The following is a 17914-nucleotide window of genomic DNA, read 5'->3' as shown; positions in this document are numbered from 1 at the left end:
ATTCAGATATTTCTTAGGCCAGCAGAGAAGGCCCTGAAGGCAAAGTAGGCGGGCCAGAACCAGAGTGAGCGAGCCAGAGCTCGCAAACCCTACCCACAATGGCCGACGGAGGAAAACAAATGGATTTGGTTGCAGATTTGCTGACAAAGCCATTTTCCAGACGGACCTTTCCAGGAAAAATGGACATCATTAAGAAAGGGCGGTCAACTCCGAAGCTAGCAAGCCTGTTACAACCGGGAAAAGGGTTTGTCCGCCACCTTCAGTTCGCTAACTACGAGCGCTACCCCTGGCTCATGGGCTCCGAGTAACATTGCAAATTGTATTGCTGGGAGTGCTTCTTATTTGCCACCGATCGACATGGTGATTGGAGCATCACTGGATTTGCAAATTTGACTTGTTTAACCAAAGCAGCAACGAGACACCAAAGCACTGCCGGACACTTACAAGCAACGGTGCTCTCCAAAACTTTTGGGGAAACCAGAGTGGAGTTACAGTTCAGCGAGCAAGTCCGCAGGGAAATGGCGCGCCACAACGAAAAGATAAAGAAAAATAGGGAAATCTTAAAAACTTTGATAGACTGCGTAAACTTTCATTTCGGGGACACGATGAAAGCGCTGTAGTATCCCCAAACAAAGGAAATTATGTGGAACTTCTTTCTTTCATTGCTGAGAGAAACACAGATTTACATTACCACCTGTCCACTAATACAGTGTTTAGTGGCACATCGGGCAAAATACAAAACAACCTGATCACTGCTATTGCTGAAGTGATGGAGGAAGAGATCAGAAGGGAAATAAAAAAAAGTACTGTTTGTCTCTGTAATGTCGATGAGACGACAGATGCGAGTAATGCAGTACAGCTTGCACTGGTTCTGCTTTATGTCACGGGCAAAGGTGTCAAGGAGCGGTTTGTCAGATTTGAAAATGTTACCAGTGGGAAGCGAGCCGATGACACTGCAGGTCTTATCATTAAATTTTTGGTGGACAATTTAGTACTGGCTCAGGGGGCCTCAAAGCTTAAAGAATGCAAGATATTTTTTGCTTACCTTAATGGCTTTGCTGCATTTTTTTCGAGTTCACCTTGACGCACACCGCTGCTGGACGAAATCTGCCAGCAGCGTCTGCCTTGTGTGGCACCAACGTGGCAGTACACATCCAGAGTGGTCAGTATTTGAGAAAAGCTGTGCTAAAGGAACTATTTCATCACATCCTGGAGCATCATGACGAGTACGACGTGAGTAAAGGAGTTCTGTGACACAGTTAAACACGAGAGGAGCCGATATGAGGAAGTCTACGAGGCCACTGAACACAGTGCGGGTGCTCCAAGCGCATGAAGAGGTCAAGCGCAAGATTCTCGCGCGCAGTACCACCAACTCCACGACAGGATTCTGGACAATATTATTTGCCAGACGCGGACCAGATTTCAAGAACACGAAAGACTAATGTTTCTCTCCCTCCACAACCCACAGAAGTTTTGGGAATACCAGAAAACTTTCCCACATGCAGCCTTCTCCACCTTAACGCAGAGCCACAGAGCACTTTTCGATCTGCCTCGACTAGGAACAGAACTGATTGTAATGTATGCCATGGATGATTTTGCAGGAAAATCTCGCACTGATCTACTTGACTTCCTTCAGAACAAAAATCTGAGTGAGAGCATGGGGTGGCTGAACACATTAGTGTGTTTGGCAGTGACCATCCCCGTGTCCACTGCTTCTGCCGAACGGACATTTTCAGCCCTAAATAGAATAAAAACTTATGCCAGAAATACAACAGGACAGACTCAACATTTAGCATTAGCTTTGATGGCGATAGAAAATAACTTCTTGATGGACCTGAAACGTACGGATGATCTGTACGAGAGAGTAATTAAAATCTTCTTGAGGAAAGAATGGAGGATGGATTTTGTGTATAAATAAAATAATTTTTGGTGAGTAAAATGTGTCTTTTTTCCTAAATACTATTTCAATTTTTGAGGTTATTATTGATTCTTTTTTATGTGTTGCAGCTGTAGCTGCAGTAAAGGTTTTATAGTTATAAAATACTTATTGAATTGGATTGATTCACTCGTAGCACTACTGAAGGCATAGGTGTGAAATGCACGGCCTACCACTGATATATATATATATATATATATATATATATATATATATATAGATAGATAGATAGATAGATAGATAGATAGATAGATAGATAGATAGATAGATAGATAGATAGATAGATAGATAGATAGATAGATAGATAGATAGATAGATAGATAGATAGATAGATAGATAGATAGATAGATAGATAGATAGATAGATAGATAGATAGATAGATAGATAGATAGATAGATAGATAGCTATATATAGATATATATAGATCTCTCTCTCTCGATATATAGATAGATAGAGAGAGATAGAGAGAGCTAGAGCTAGTGAGAGAGAGAGAGAGAGAGCTAGAGAGAGAGCTATAATCGGACGTGATCAACAGGGCATTTTGCTGGAACACCGTGAGGTGGAGTTTGGAGATCATGTCAACATTGAAGATGTGATGCAAGCTGTCAGGAAAATAGGGCAGGTGCTTCAGACCATGAAAAATGAATATTTCAATTATATAAATAATATTTATATAATTGAAATCTTCTTGAGGAAAGAATGGAGGATGGATTTTGTGTACAAAATAATTTTTGGTGAGTAAAATGTGTCTTTTTTCCTAAATAATATTTCAATTTTTGAGGTTATTATTAATTCTTTTTCATGTGTTGCAGCTGTAGCTGCAGTAAAGGTTTTATAGTTATAAAATACTTATTGAATTGGATTGATTCACTCGTAGCACTACGATATAATCTGTGATGCATTGGGTCAAGCTGTCAATGTATTTCTGTTATGATCGCGCCGAGGCGTTGCGGGGAAGCAGGAGGGAACGAGACGGGCTGTTCTTATGACAGTAACTTTTAATGACTCAAAAAAGGCTTTACAAAACAACAGGGCTTGAAACAAAACGGGAGCATGGGGAATAGTACCTTGTAGCGATGTGTGCTGTAACACGTAGGGTGTCACGCAGGACGATCCGACAATCACCAACTACTTCCGTGGAACTTAAATGCCCACATCAGGAAGTAATCAAGGATCGTTTGCAGCTGCTCTAACCTGACGGCAAGCCAGGAGGGACAAACACTCCTGACACTTTCCCATGTGAATTGCACAGCACCTCCCAGTCAGTGGTCTCAAAACAGTCCGTCAGTACCATGCTGGTCTCCTCGGTCCATCTTTGCATGATCCTCGTGGTAAGTTTTTTTCTCCTCACCATAGGGATGTAGGTGGGGATCAGATGAACCAGGTTGTGGTCTGAGCGGCCCAGTGGAGGCAGGGGGACTGAGCTGTATGCCTCCTTTATGTTGGCATACAGCGGGTCCAGAGTTTTCTGTTCCCTGGGGGATGTAAAACGGCCTGATGCTCCCTGGAGTTGGTTTTCTAGCTTCCTCTTGTAGATGGCCTTTCCCTTCCTTACCTCTCTCTCCAGCTCCTTCTGGACCTTTTTCAGACTATCTTTCTCCCCAGACCTAAAAGCCCTCTTCTTCTTGTTCAGGAGGGCCCTTAGATCCCGGGTGACCCACGGCTTATTGTTGCTCCAGCGCTCTGTATTCTCGGACAACAAACTGTTCAGATGAGGTGTATTAAAAACAGAGCTTCTTTAATATACTAATCAAAACTGTCCTCCCATTCTTGTATAATGTCGAGGATGCTATAATTTTTGTGTACTGCAATAAATAGTCACGAAGCCTTCCTCATGTAAATACCGTAGTTTTAACCAGTGAACATAAGATAAACAGACTTGATTCCAAGACAACAAAATTATACAAACAAAAGTCATGTAATCTAAAGATAGGGAAAAAGTACAAATAAAGGCAAACCGGGACGAGGCAGGACCCTTTCCAGGAGTTCAAAACCTCCTCTCCAGCCAGGCACAGAAAAACAGTTCTCTCGTTCTCTGCAATAGTTACATTCACATCAATTAACATTCAGAAACAAATTTATACATTTATATTTCTAAATAGAATTGAACCCCACACCTCTGTCGTCAATCTTAATATTTTAAGCCTGACGACATAACTGTGCCCTTTACAGCAATTAAACAACAAAACTCATAAAATGCATGTTAATTAAGAACTCCCAATTTCTTCAATAATGTGTGTCGTGCAGTCTATATTCCTTATAAAGCATGGTTTATGGGTGTGTGTTCGTTAAGATTCTCTTGCTAAGTTTGTCCAAACTGTGCAACGTAGAGTTGTTGAATCCTAATACATACTCCACACACTGTAAGGTTGGAACCAACACAGGATTCAATAGTCAATCTCAGAACTGTGAGGTCGATGCACCAACCACTAGCCCAGGGATCGGCAACCTTTAACACCGAAAGAGCCATTTGATCCCATTTTCATGGAAAAAAACACTGGGGCTGCAAATACTTTTTGACATCTAAAATGAATTTATTCATGAAAGCAATTATTAATAGAATGAAAGAATACTTAAAAAAAACTTCCCTTTCATGCTTTGGGGTTCACCCCAGCCATACACTTATTAGTGTCGTTTAATGTTTACAAGGCCCACCTGCTAGTTTAGAACCCAAAGAAAATTGTTGCGCAATTGAAAAAAAATCGCTTTGGAAAAATGGGTGTTTAACAAATAAAGGATTGGGTTTTCACACTTAGAGAAGGTGAATCACTTGTCTATTAGGATCCGTAAGCCGTTTCTGGCCACCATAAAAAAAATTCATCTCTCTACGTTGCACGGTTTGGACAAATGTAGCGAGAGAATCTTAACATACACACACATCCATAAATCAAGCTTTATAAGGATTAGAGATGACCGCCGAGGTCGAAGCCTCGTCACCACTTTGGAATGCAGAAGATTGTGCTGCCATCTTGGTGTGCTTCAATTGTTTATGCCTTTCCCAACTCCATACGAAATGAGAACTCTTTTGGCATAATTGGTGAAAGGTGATGGTGCAAACATGTAAAGTATGCAAAAAAGGAATGTATAATATACAGAAGCAGGCGTTTCCTATGGTTAATGCCATACCTGTCAACCTCTGCCGATAACTGCCCTTATAAATGATTATGATTCCCCTTACAAACCCCCCAAAAAACTTACAAACACTGTACGAGTCGTACAGTGTTTGTAAGGTTTTTGGGGGGTTTGTAAGGGGAATCATAATCATTTATAAGGGCAGTTATCGGCAGAGGTTGACAGGTATGTAATGGCATTGCTCGCTGAGCAATAATCTTTCCAATCAATATTGGAGTGGTTGCCGTTTCGTTTTATTACATCAGAAAGTTGTTCTCACCTGTCTCCTCAAACGTTTCAACTGAGAGAACCTTCTTACAGTGCAAAAGGTGGATCCACATCCCCCTCTCGGCTGCTGGTTAGTCAGCAACACTTGGTATGGATGTTCCCACTTTGGGCCATGCTAGTGCTTCTTTATACTGCAGTTTGAGCACCCAGGCTCCTGGCACCAACTTTGGTCCGTTTCCTGTTAAGAAGCAGTCTCCTTCTGCTAACCCAAATTCAATGCATTTCCTTAAAGATTTTTTTATGTAGGCAGCGAGATTAGCCTCATCATCCAGTTCCAATCGTGCAGTGAATAATGGCGATTTGTATGGTCTACCAAATAGGATTTTCATATGTTGTCCGGTTGAACTCGTTATGTAGACACAGTGATTTCATAACGAGCTATGGAACCTTTTGTCAATACAGCCAAATATTTTGTTAACACAATTTGGGTACCATTATCACTATAAATCAATGGTTCTTTGGAATTTCAAATCGTGCACTGATATGCCGAGCACAGGTTAAGCATGCTCTGCAACCAACTTAACCCTAAAAGTTGTGTAGTGGCACCGTACCAAGGCCACCATCCCCCCTGTCGAGACGGTACGCGGTCGATTGGTCGCCGGTCTTTTGGTCACCGGTCTTTTGGTCACGGTCTTAGGTCGGCCGGAAGTTTGGTCGTTGTCTTTTGGGTCGCCGGTCTTTTTTGTCGCCGGTCTTTTTTGTCGCCGGTCTTTGGGTCGTCTTTTGGTCGCCTGATCTGCCATCTACTGTCAATTTATTAAATAGCAGATGGTGTTTTTATTGAAGCAGTCCAATGAACCTTCATTCTCTCTGGAGAACTTGCAATGTTGACATACTTTGGATTAGATGGTCATTTTTATCAAACAAATAAAAGTATTAGTATACTTTTAGTTAGACAGTATTAAGATCGCTTCAACAGTATTTAGACTCTAAATACTGTTGAAACGATCTAAATACTGTTGAAACGATCCAAATATCTAATATCAAAATATCAATAAGAGCACTCATTTAACACATCAATAAGAGCACTCATTTAACACATCGGCTGCTGCCATTGACTGTCATAGGCGTCCAATGAACCTTCATTCTCTCTGGGAGAACTTGCAATGTTGAAATACTTTAGATTAGATGGTCATTTTTATCAAACATCAAAATATCAATAAGAGCACTCATTTAACACATCGGCTGCTGCCATTGACTGTCATAGGCGTCCAATGAACCTTCATTCTCTCTGGGAGAAATAAGAGCACTCATTTAACACATCAGCTGCTGCCATCGACTGTCATTTTAGCTCCAGTATTTGTATTTCATCACTAAGTGCTGATTTTACCGCATTTTAGTGCATTTTTGGCACTTTTGCGAATGGTCGCATATCGTCGCATTTGGTCGCGCCGACTTTTATCGCTGTCTTTCCCCCGGGAAAATCACCCCCAGAGCCCGGTAGTCATGTCCGATAAGCTCCGGTATTTGTATTTCATCAATAAGTGCGTATTTTACCCCGTTTTAGTGAAATGTAGGCCCTTTCGCAAATGGTCGTCGAATTTGGTCGCGCCGAGGTTTATAGCTGTCTTTCCCCCGGGAAAATCACCCCCAATTAATGTCTGAAAAACTCCAGTATTTGTATTTAATCATTAAATGCTGTTTTAAAAACTATTACTCCGCTTTTGGAACACTTTTCTGGGCATTCTTAACCATTTTTCTACCTTAAGAGAGATTCTCCCATTCATTCTCCCAGAGAGAATGAAGGTTCATAGGACGCCTATGTCAGTCAATGGCAGCAGCCGATGTGTTAAATGAGTGCTCTTATTGATATTTTGATGTTTGATAAAAATGACCATCTAATCTAAAGTATTTCAACATTGCAAGTTCTCCCAGAGAGAATGAAGGTTCATTGGACGCCTATGACAGTCACTGGCAGCAGCCGATGTGTTAAATGAGTGCTCTTATTGATGTGTTAAATGAGTGCTGTTATTGATATTTTGATATTAGATATTTAGATCGTTTCAACAGTATTTAGATCGTTTCAACAGTATTTAGAGTCTAAATACTGTTGAAACGATCTAAATACTGTCTAACTAAAAGTATACTAATACTTTTATTTGTTTTATAAAAATGACCATCTAATCTAAAGTATTTCAACATGCAAGTTCTCCAGAGAGAATGAAGGTTCATTGGACTGCTTCAATAAAAACACCATCTGCTATTTAATAAATTGACAGTAGATGGCAGTAGCCGATCAGGCGACCAAAAGACGACCAAAAGACCGGCGACAAAAAAGACCGGCGACCCAAAAGACGACGACCAAACTTCCGGGCGACCTATAGACCGCGACCAAAAGACCGGTGACCAAAAGACCGGCGACCAATCGACCGCACACGGTCGAGACATAGGACTTCCCATGACTCAATATGGCAGCTCACCCAAGTAAGATGATGTACAAATTTGTTTTTTTGTTTTTTCTCAGTGCTCCCAAATTTCCCATTTCGCAGAGCAGATTATTGTTCCTCCACGTCAAGTTTCACATTTGGAGTACTGCTGCTGCATTCTCATTAAAAATTTCATTTCACAAAATCTATCTTTTTTTTTTCATAATTTGTCGCCGCCATCCCTGAACCTTGCTATTTGATCAATTGATTATATCTTGGTGGTCAGCCAATCAAAAACACAAGAAGACAGACAACCATTCACGCTCACACTCAATCAGGGGAATTTAGAGTGTTCAACCAGTCTAGCATCCATAATTTTGGTTTGTAGGAGAATTGGAGTACCCGGAGAAAACCCACAAATTCTCGAGGACACCATGAATACTCCATACTCTGGAAGGTCGGGATCCACCTGGCTTTCATTAGTAGATCTTAGAACCGTAAGGTTGATGCACTAACCACTAGTCTTTCTATTTGGGTTGTTTACCCATACATCAGTGGCCCGCAAATTTTCATCACCGGTGGAGACTACCATCCCCAGTGGGGCTTCTTGATAGTTCACCTCCCAAAGGAAATAGGTAATTAACGTATTAGATATGTGCCCTACACATCTACAAATAGAAATTTGTTTTGGAAGTTCAATTGCCGCCGTTCGTCGCCCTAGTCAGTCAGCATGAGCGACTGCCATGCGAGTGGCTGTGATTAACTCTTTGTTTGCCAATAATGCAATAACAGAAAAACTGACACATTGAAACACACACACACCCACACAAGTATGTTAACCGTTTGTTTAAAAAAAAATACCTCCATGTTTTGCATTAAGTTATACACCGTTAATTCTACCAGTTTAGCTGTTTGTACATAGAATTGAGGTGGCAGTAGTTTTGCATCTAAAGCTTTTTTAGTAGCAGTCAATATATGTCGTATTCCGTTCGAGTTTTGCCCATACCATTTATTCTTAGACAATCCGTCTACTTAAAGCATTACTCAGAGGTTGAATTTCATAATTTGGAAGTGCTATTTTTTACCGTAATTCCAGCACTTGTTTCATATCATGAAAGGCCCCCCCATTTCCGGGCATCCAGTGCCAAATAGAGCCAATTTCCAAATTCCCTCGAATTTGTCTTAGAAATGGGATTCATATTCCCCAAATATTCCCGAACTCATGCGCCAACGCATTTTGTCAAACCCAAAGCGACAAACATGATCTGTTTCTTAGCCAGATTTTGGATCTTGGAGAATTTTCCATTTCCCACTTATCTAAGATTGTCCTTGCCAATCGTTATCTCTAACATTTAGCTGCATTAACCCCATAATTGCAATGTCAAGTCTGTAAGTTTTAAGCTCAACTTTTCTTATTATTATTTGACCTCGTAGCGCCCTCGTGATGAAAACTGCACTTTTGCTGGTTAAAATTCATCTGTTTTAAAAATGCTTTACCGTAATTACTCGAATATAACGCGCACTCGAAAATAACACGCAGGTAATTTTGGGCCAAAAACATCTGGAAAAACGCAGTAATTGAATATAGTGCGCACCTAAAATTTCCCGCTGACGAAAATCAGAAATCTTACCTTTTTTTCTTCGTTTCACGATTGTTTTGTTCAAACAAATTTATTCATTAGAATCCTTCAAATGAAGAGTTCCTCTCTCTCTTTGTCTGTCCTCTCATACATCTCTTCGTTGAGAATCCTATCAACGTCCACGCTTCCTTCATCCACTTCCTCTTCCTCCCACAACACATCATCCGATTGGCTTTACGAGATGACGTAAAATCCGTGCGTCGTCTTTACGAGATGACGTAAAATCCGTGCGTCAAAGTGAGTTTGACAATGCTTTTTTCGATCGAAAATTTGTAATTTATTTTAGTTATTGATTATAACACTGAACTGAGAGAGGGTGAACTGAGACGAGTACGAGGCTAGAGGGGGGCAGTGGTGGTCTCGGCTTTCCGATTTTCGATCGAAATTACGAGATGACGTAAAATCCGTGCGTCGTCTTTACGAGATGACGTAAAATCCGTGCGTCAAAGTGAGTTTGACAATGCTTTTTTCGATCGAAAATTTGTAATTTATTTTAGTTATTGATTATAACACGCAGCCCCAACTATTGGAATTAATTATATAGCAAAAATCTGCGTGTTATATTCGAGTAATTACGGTAATTTTCCAATTTAAAATGTTACTTAATATGATTTTGTCCTTCAAGCCACCACACACACACAAGTTCCACAATTTGACCGTAGTTGATCATTTTTTGGTGCTTCTAGTCATGTGGTTGATCGTTTTTGATGGTTGTTTGTCACTCAGGATTTAGAGTGGCGCACGGTCATTTCAAATAACTATAACATAAACTAACCCCGCATTTATCTGCTCTTCTTGAAATGTATACGGTGTCACAAGTGATCACTTACTTACGGGTTTGAATAAAACAATGAAAGCGTGCGAACCTGCCAAAAGTTAGATTTGTAATTAACGGGTTTGAATAAAACAATGAAAGCGTGCGAACCTGCCAAACCATGCCTCTTCAGTCCTAGGAAAATGATGCCTATCCTAAGTCAATTATTTTATCTAAACCAGCCAGGTACAATTTACCTAATTATTTGGATGAATGCCATTTCCGCATTGTTATTTTCATGTTTGATATCATTAACAACCAAATAATTCTTAATACTTAAGGTCAAATTTGCAAATCACCCCCATATTGCAAACCCACCCAAGGATAGCTAACATCACTGGCTGAGTTCCTACTGCAACCGACTCATCTCACCCCCAACAAGGAGACGATGTTTACTTAAGATAAGAGCCATTTTCTGTAGCTCACTGTTACCACAATTAAAACCTACAATAAGTAAATTAGAGAAAAGGCATTTCCTAATGACAAATTTCAGTGTTTAATAAAGGACCCACAAATTGTCACCAATATGTCATAATATTGTCAGTTTTCTCATCCCTTTTTCTCTAACCAGCTAATCTCTAATGTTAACAAACAACCATTCAAAAACAGTATTAATAATTTTTCATCCTCCAAAAGCTAGTTTTCTTTATTTAAGAGCCCTTCGAAATCAACAAATTGGTCAGAAATGGCTCTCTTGCTCTATTCCCAATTTCGAAGCAAAACAAACCAATCTTTTACCAAACAGATTGTCTATCACCTCAAGCACGCTCTTAGCCGCTAACTGAGCTTTAGATTAGACTCGCTGCAAAAGCAGGATTTCTCCTCTCACAGTTCTTTCCCTTACTCTCCTTTTCCTTCAACAATTTTCTTTCTAAGTTCATCAAACCTTCCCTATCCTTCAAAATGGGACAGAAACCATGTGTCTCCACCCATCATGGCAGATACAGGCAACTTCCCATACAACGCGTCCGCATATTTTTCACATCCGGTAACTCTCCGATTTCCATTCTGCAGTCTGGCAATAAACCCCATCTCCTTTGTCGCTTTCCGTCCGACCCATATTAATCACTTACTTTTCCATTCTGAATAGTTTAAAACAGACACCACTCGTAACAACAATTCTATTCTAAATTTCCCGAAATTGATCTCAATACTTCGTGATTCACCGAATATCTCTGAACACACCAAGACCACAAGTCCCTGACTTTGTCTCTTAGCGGAGTCCCTGACTCTATTCTTGTTCTACCTACGTCAGCCCAGACCTCGAACATTTATGTTCTACCTACGTCGGCCCAGACCCCGAACATTCAACACTACCGCAGTAATAATACTCAAATTATCACTTAACGGAGACAGAAATCAAAGGGTGAACTCACGATCTTCTCGTTCTGAACCTGCCCTGGTTTAGAGGGACCCGTCACCAGATCACCGGGGTAGCGAGTGAACGGCCGTCGGGCTGACTCTCAATGGAGGATGCTGTCGACAGTCTTTATTTTGCCCTTCGCCGCGGTCCATCGCCGCTCCAGCAATTATTGGCTTGTTGGGTCCCGGGTTTCGGCACCAAAGTTTGTTGGGTCTGCTCTGGCTTCAGGAGCAGGCACTGAAAGAGGGAGACCAATTTCGGAAATAAGTTTGTTAGCAGACTGCAGAATGGGGAGAGCTCCAACAGTGTGGATGCACAGCCTGTTCCTTGCAACTCTCTCAGAACGAACAGTCTGTGCGTCTATTTATTTGTGAAGAACAGGATGTTGTGCAAAAGATAACAGAAAGAGGGTGTGGGCTGATACGCCCAGCCATCTGCAAAGCAGATGTCTCAACGACATTTTTTATAACTCACACAAACTGATGCAATACGAACAACCAATTGCAAAGCGAGTTTGTCAGCTTATCTTCACTGGCGGAAATTTATCCGTAAATGACATGGAAAGGCGTCCTACGTTACGACCAATCAGCCACGTGGTGCGTTTAGGGCACATCATGTAAAATAACGATTCTTATATCTACTCTGCTTTCAGCTTTAACAAATAAACATACACACACTCACCCATAAATCACGCTTTATAAGGATAAGAATTATTATAGATCTCCACAAATTAGGCATATTGGTAGGCCACTCTCATCAGAGGCAAATGCAAATGAATCTTTGTAGAAGAGAGCTATTTTTTGTGTGCTGCAATGAAACGCTAGGTCGGCCGGCAAATTCTTTTATTCTCTTAAGTTGACAGAAGAAGGTACAAAGTTGATTCCAAGACAAGAACACAAAGTGAAAACAGAACATACAAAAATAACACAAATTAAAACACACATGGACAGAACATTTAGACAAATACAGACCAGTCTGGGACCCCTCTCCTTCCACCCTTCAGTGGCTTATGGGTCTGAGGGCCCTGCTCCTCAGGCACGTCCATTTTTAAGACCATATGCAAATGAACAAGTGGGTGTAACTCAGGTCATGTCCTGTTTCAAGGAGATGAGTTGATGAGACTAAGTTTGATTGTGCTTGATTAAGGGAAAAGGGTCTCACGTTGATAGAGGTTATAGCAGTTAAACATCCGAGCCTGATATAAAGAGTTCGGCCAAGTAGGCGAGTTCGCCGTCCAACGTCGCCGTCCAACATGTTATGCTCCATGTCACTGTAAGAGTCTGAGCTGTCGCCGGGGTTTTCCGGAAACTTGATGCCAGCTTTGGTGAAAGCTTGAACTACGGTTCTGGCCGACACTTGAGCCCAGGCATCCACAATCCATTGATGTCGCGTAACTCGCCCAACGCTGCCTGCCAGTCTTTGTATGACTATGTATACTATCGGACATCCATTGCTCACAAGCCGTTCACAACTTTATTTTGAATGCTCTATTTACGGCAATGTCCAGCGATTGTAGTTCCTTCATCAAACCTCTCGGAATGACGGCACGCATGGAGTCGCAGATCAGCATCAACGGTGACTTGCGGAAAAAGACATCCTGTCTCCTCACATAAACCTTGTTAGGCCAGGCTTTCATTTTGTTCTCGTCCATCCATCCCTTCTGGTTGAGTCCAGAATAAATCTGCTAAAGAGCCAGACTGCTCTGTTGTCTTTCTTCCACACTCGCAAAGTCGGGCTAACCAGCAAATGAGAGGCGGTCATTTACCAATACTCACAAATACAGATAGGTAGAGGTAAGATCTTGAACCCAAACCCGAGCTGAAATTTGGGTCGGGTCGGGTCGAAAATGTCAATCATTACTCAGGATTCGGGTCCGGCTGGCCTTCTCTCTCGCTGAAAAAAAATCTATATATAACGATGTGTGGTCTCTCTCACTGTCTTTATTTTTTTAATAAATAAATGTTTATAAAAATGTATACTGAAACAATGTGTGGATACTAAACTAAGGAATATTTTGGAATTATAAATATTAAATGGACAAAACAGAGAAGGCGCTGTAATGAAATTGCAAATGGAGGTGCGGACGTCACGTGAACGCCACAAGAAGTTAAGGATAAACTAAACACAGGAGAACTGAACAGAGAAACAGTTTTGGAAAAGCTTCAAATTGATTGTTGAATATGCTAGCTAGAGAAACTTGCGTTGGCTTGGACAATGTGGCGCTTTCGACGCTGAGCAGGCATTTAAACATTTGAAATAATCTATATTAACATATTAAAGAAATAAATGTTCATACAGCCTCGTTTCACTTAGATTGAATTACAAAAGACAGGCTTTTTTCTGTTATCTTAAATCACCACTCCTCCTGCCGATTCGGGTCGGAGTCCCGAGTCCCCAAATAAAATATTAAATTTCGGGTTCGCTTCGGGCTCGGGCCTGCAAATCATGTTAATTGCTTGGGCCGGGCCGAAAATTAATACCCGCGGGCAGTCGGGTCGGGCCGGATTTCTTCCTCTACAATTAGGTGTATGTATAAAAAAAGGGGCCTATGGGATAATATGAAGAGTTGACAATTCAGAAGAGGAAGCAATTTAATCAATTTATCCCCGGACATAGCATCCTAAATCAGGATGAAAAAGGAGAAAATCACTCGTCAATCATGATTAAAAAATCTATGTAAATATGTCATGCACATTCAAATAAGGCTAAAAATACAAGAGGTAGGAGCTATTCAATCCTATCACAGTAGAACCTCTACTTACAAATGCTTCAATTTATGATTTTTTCAGATTATGATACACTTTGATATTTCAATTATATTTCCAAGATATGATAATTTGTCCAAGTTAACAAACAGAGGTATAGCATTTAAATATAACAAGGAAATGCTGCAACGCTTGCCTTAGGCTTAGTAACTTTCTACAGTCATTCTTCAAGCCATACGCATTAGTTATACTCCTTTAATCATTAACAGCCACGCTAGATGGCCAGCCCACTTCACAACTCTTTACAGTCAAGTGGCGTTGTGCACTCATCAACCCTTGATCATGCGAATGCATCATGAGGACAATCGCGTGACCCTCGAACGGGTGGGTTATAGGGAGAATTTTTGAGTCATTCATTCTTTGCTTGGTCCCTCAACTAAGGCCTGTTTGCCATGGGTGACACTGGGAGGGGCACAAAGCCCCAGACCTAAGTTCATTGGGACACTTACACTCTTAGCATGGTAAGTTGATGACTCATTGAGGTTTCATTGCGTTGAATAGAACAGCTAGACTGAACAATGACACTTTCACGAAACATTTCCAAGCGCCGTTTGTATCACGCCGTATTAGTCTTCCTTGATGTACAATTATGCATAGAACACATTTCAGAACACTCAAAGATGCAAAATATTACATAGTTTAGTTTACACACAAGGAGCTTTTGTGAATAAAAATGTTTAAGAGATTTTTCAAATCAAGTGATGGTCAATGATTACCGTATTTATTCAAGTATACTGCGCAAAATCTTCCACCAAAAACTGTAAAGTTCGGTTACGCATTATACATGAGGACTTTGCTTTTATGACCAAATCCCAGTGAAAACCTGCCCTCCGGTGAAAAAGTCCCCTCTGCAGCCGTTATAATGGGAGACGTAAAACCTGTCTTTGTCCACCAGATGGCCCGTTCTACCAAAAACCAGCCCTCTCCAAATAGCCTTCGGCAAGTTTATAGGGGAGGGGAAAATAAAAAAAAGCTGCTCCAGAGAAACGTTAACAGGGCAGCCGCTCACTCAAGTCCGCCAGGGAGCACCATCTTAGGATAGGCTTCGCGGCTCGCCCCGCCGACCATGGCTAGTGCTCAAAAAGAATGGAATCAATTGTTTGGTGAATCTGACAATGATGAATCAGACTTTGAAAAAAATTCAATATTATGATGATTAGATTTTAAGGTTTTAAAATTGTAAATTCCATTTGAGAATTGTGTTCATACTGGTTGTTTGTTTTACTAGGTTTCTGTACCATATGTTGTGAATAAATGTTTTGTCCTGGCGAAATGTGTTCAGCATTTGCCAGTTACGAGTGCAATCCTTGGTGTGAGCTGAGAAAAAGTGGGAAAAAAATATACCAATTTTTAGTTACAAATTATGGGTGTGCGTTATACTCGAATAAATACGGTTTGTTACATTAGCTTCATAATTCACTTATTTTATCATTAAAATCTTATTGATTGAAGTAGTCCTAAGGCAAAATGTAGGCTGCTGCATTAGCTGCTAGTGCCACCCTAAATAAATGGTCGTGAAGTGTATTTTATTAGTGCAGCCGATTGATTTGCCATCTCCTGCTGGCGAGGATAACGACCTTCTGTTTTCTATCTACTCTGCTAGCTCAGACATTAGAATTTCAACACTCTGAACCAGAACAGAGTCGAGGACTTTACGCTCTTCCACACGGAAGCGACCTAGGACGTGGCGCTCCACCGAAGCTTCAGCCGATGGACGGCCGATGCCTACCCGCATCCGAGGCATCACCTGAGGAAGGAGATGGGAAAGGTTAGAGAGAATGCTGTGAAGGGGTAGTTTAGCATGACCACTCAAAAAATAAGTACTCACATTGGTGCAAAGGCAGTCCATGCAGGAGCGGACACCATTGTGACCTCTGCAGTGTGAAAGAAGCACATTCTCACTCATAGACACCACAAAAAGAGGCTTTATAGAAAAAAACAGGCAGTCTGCAACATTAAATTTTTTTTCGTCACCTTGTTGTTTGTTTGACAAAACAGAGCCAGCTGCTGTGCAAAGCAAAACTCATTTCTGAAGCGCTTTATCCTCACTAAGGTCGTGGGGGGTGCTGGAGCCTATCCCAGCTGACTTCGGGCCAGAGGCGGGAGAAAACCTAAAATTAGAAACTTTATCTGGGTCCAATTGTGGAACACTTTCGCTCTATGGCAGTGTTTTGTCCACAGAAGTGTCCACTGAGCCGGGGTCATCCGGAATTAATGGCCAGCCGATTGGAGGGCACAGACGGACAACCCTTCGCACTCACACCCATACCTAGGGGCAATTTAGAGTGTCTTGGATTTGAACCAGGACCCCAGAGCTGTGAGGCTGACGTGCTAACCACTCAAGCCGCTGGGCAGCCGTAAAGCAAAACTCCCTACATATAATATTTGTATTTTAGTTCTGTCCACTTTTTTGGCATCCGCACAGCCTAAGCACTTTGATCGATTCCCACTGTTCGAACTCTGATATTGTAGTAAATTTGGGGTTAGGCAGGGGTCGGCAACCCAACATGTTGAAAGAATTTAATGCTTTTATTGTCATTATACAAGTATAATAGGATTTAAAGCTTCACCACGAAGTGCACAAATAACAGCAAACGAACAGAAAAATAAATAATCAATAAATAATAAAAAAATAAGTAATAACACAATAAGTAGTCAACGAGTGCTAAAATAACAACAACAAAACAAACGTACAAATAATCAATTAATAATAATAATAATTAAATCGTCAATAGATAAGTAGTAAAGACAATACATACATATATATATATACATACATATATATATATATATATATACACACGTATATACACACGTATACACACACACACGTATACACACACACGTATACACACACACACGTATTTACACACACACGTATACACACACACACGTATACACACACACACACACACACACACGTACATACACACACGTACATACACACACACGTACATACACACACACGTACATATACACGTACATATTCACGTACATATTCACGTACATACCGTAATTACTCGAATATAACACGCAGATTTTTGCTATATAATTAATTCCAATAGTTGGGGGTGCGTGTTATAATCAATAACAAAAAAAAAAAAACTTATTTTATTTTATTTATTTATTTTATTTATGTTTTATTTGACCAATTGCTGCGAGTGTAATTTGTATTTGACGTATCGATCAATAACTAAAATAAATTAAAAATTTTCGATCTTAAAAAGCATTGTCAAACTCACTTTGACGCACGGATTTTACGTCATCTCGTAAAGCCAATCGGATGATGTGTTGTGGGAGGAAGAGGAAGTTGACGCATACCGGCTGTAGCCAATCCATTCATTGCTTTCGTTTCCTGTATTTAAGTAGCGACGCGTCATCACACGTCGCCGGATCGTTCACTATCGTTGACTATCATTGACTGTTGTTAGCGGTTGCTAGCGGTCGCTAGCTGTCGTTATTCTGTTGCCTCTGTCCGTATGCGCGCCGCATGCGGCCACGTTTGTTTCCACGCCTTGGTTGATTCATTAAAGGACTCCGTATCATGCTGAATGCCTCGTCCTCTCCTGCTTCCTGCATTTGCACAACGCGGCGCGACCGTAACAGATGCCCCCGATCGCGCTGCGACGAC

The 17914-nt window shown here is 41.0% G+C and overlaps 2 protein-coding genes across 10 annotated transcripts in view; one reads left to right on the top strand and one right to left on the bottom strand.

The window, feature by feature from the left end:
• The window catches only part of LOC144074035 (uncharacterized), a 70951-nt gene that overhangs the window by 31112 nt on the left and 21925 nt on the right, over positions 1-17914 (top strand). The window contains exon 6 of one of the 6 annotated variants that reach the window (XR_013300215.1): positions 15887-17282. The exons of 1 other annotated variant lie outside the window; for it this stretch is intronic. The gene's annotated coding sequence lies outside the window, so the exon portion shown is untranslated. 4 more of the 6 variants (XR_013300217.1, XR_013300219.1, XR_013300216.1 and 1 more) reach the window with 4 other exon arrangements.
• ptrh1 (peptidyl-tRNA hydrolase 1 homolog) overlaps positions 14092-17914 on the bottom strand; it is a 28487-nt gene continuing 24664 nt past the window's right edge. For 2 of the 4 annotated variants that reach the window (XM_077600121.1, XM_077600119.1), the window contains 2 exons: positions 16112-16157; positions 14092-16030 (listed from right to left, as the gene is read on the bottom strand). In XM_077600121.1, coding sequence (XP_077456247.1) covers positions 15875-16030; positions 16112-16157 — 202 coding nt within the window. In that variant the 3' untranslated portion in view covers positions 14092-15874. The remainder of the gene's footprint in view (positions 16031-16111; positions 16158-17914) is intronic. The other 2 variants (XR_013300220.1, XR_013300221.1) reach the window with 1 other exon arrangement.

The sequence above is a fragment of the Stigmatopora argus genome, chromosome 5, assembly GCF_051989625.1.
Source record: "Stigmatopora argus isolate UIUO_Sarg chromosome 5, RoL_Sarg_1.0, whole genome shotgun sequence".
NCBI classification, from domain to species: domain Eukaryota; kingdom Metazoa; phylum Chordata; class Actinopteri; order Syngnathiformes; family Syngnathidae; genus Stigmatopora; species Stigmatopora argus.
Note: the sequence above shows the minus strand (reverse complement) of the source record. Positions and strands in the feature narration are given on the sequence as shown.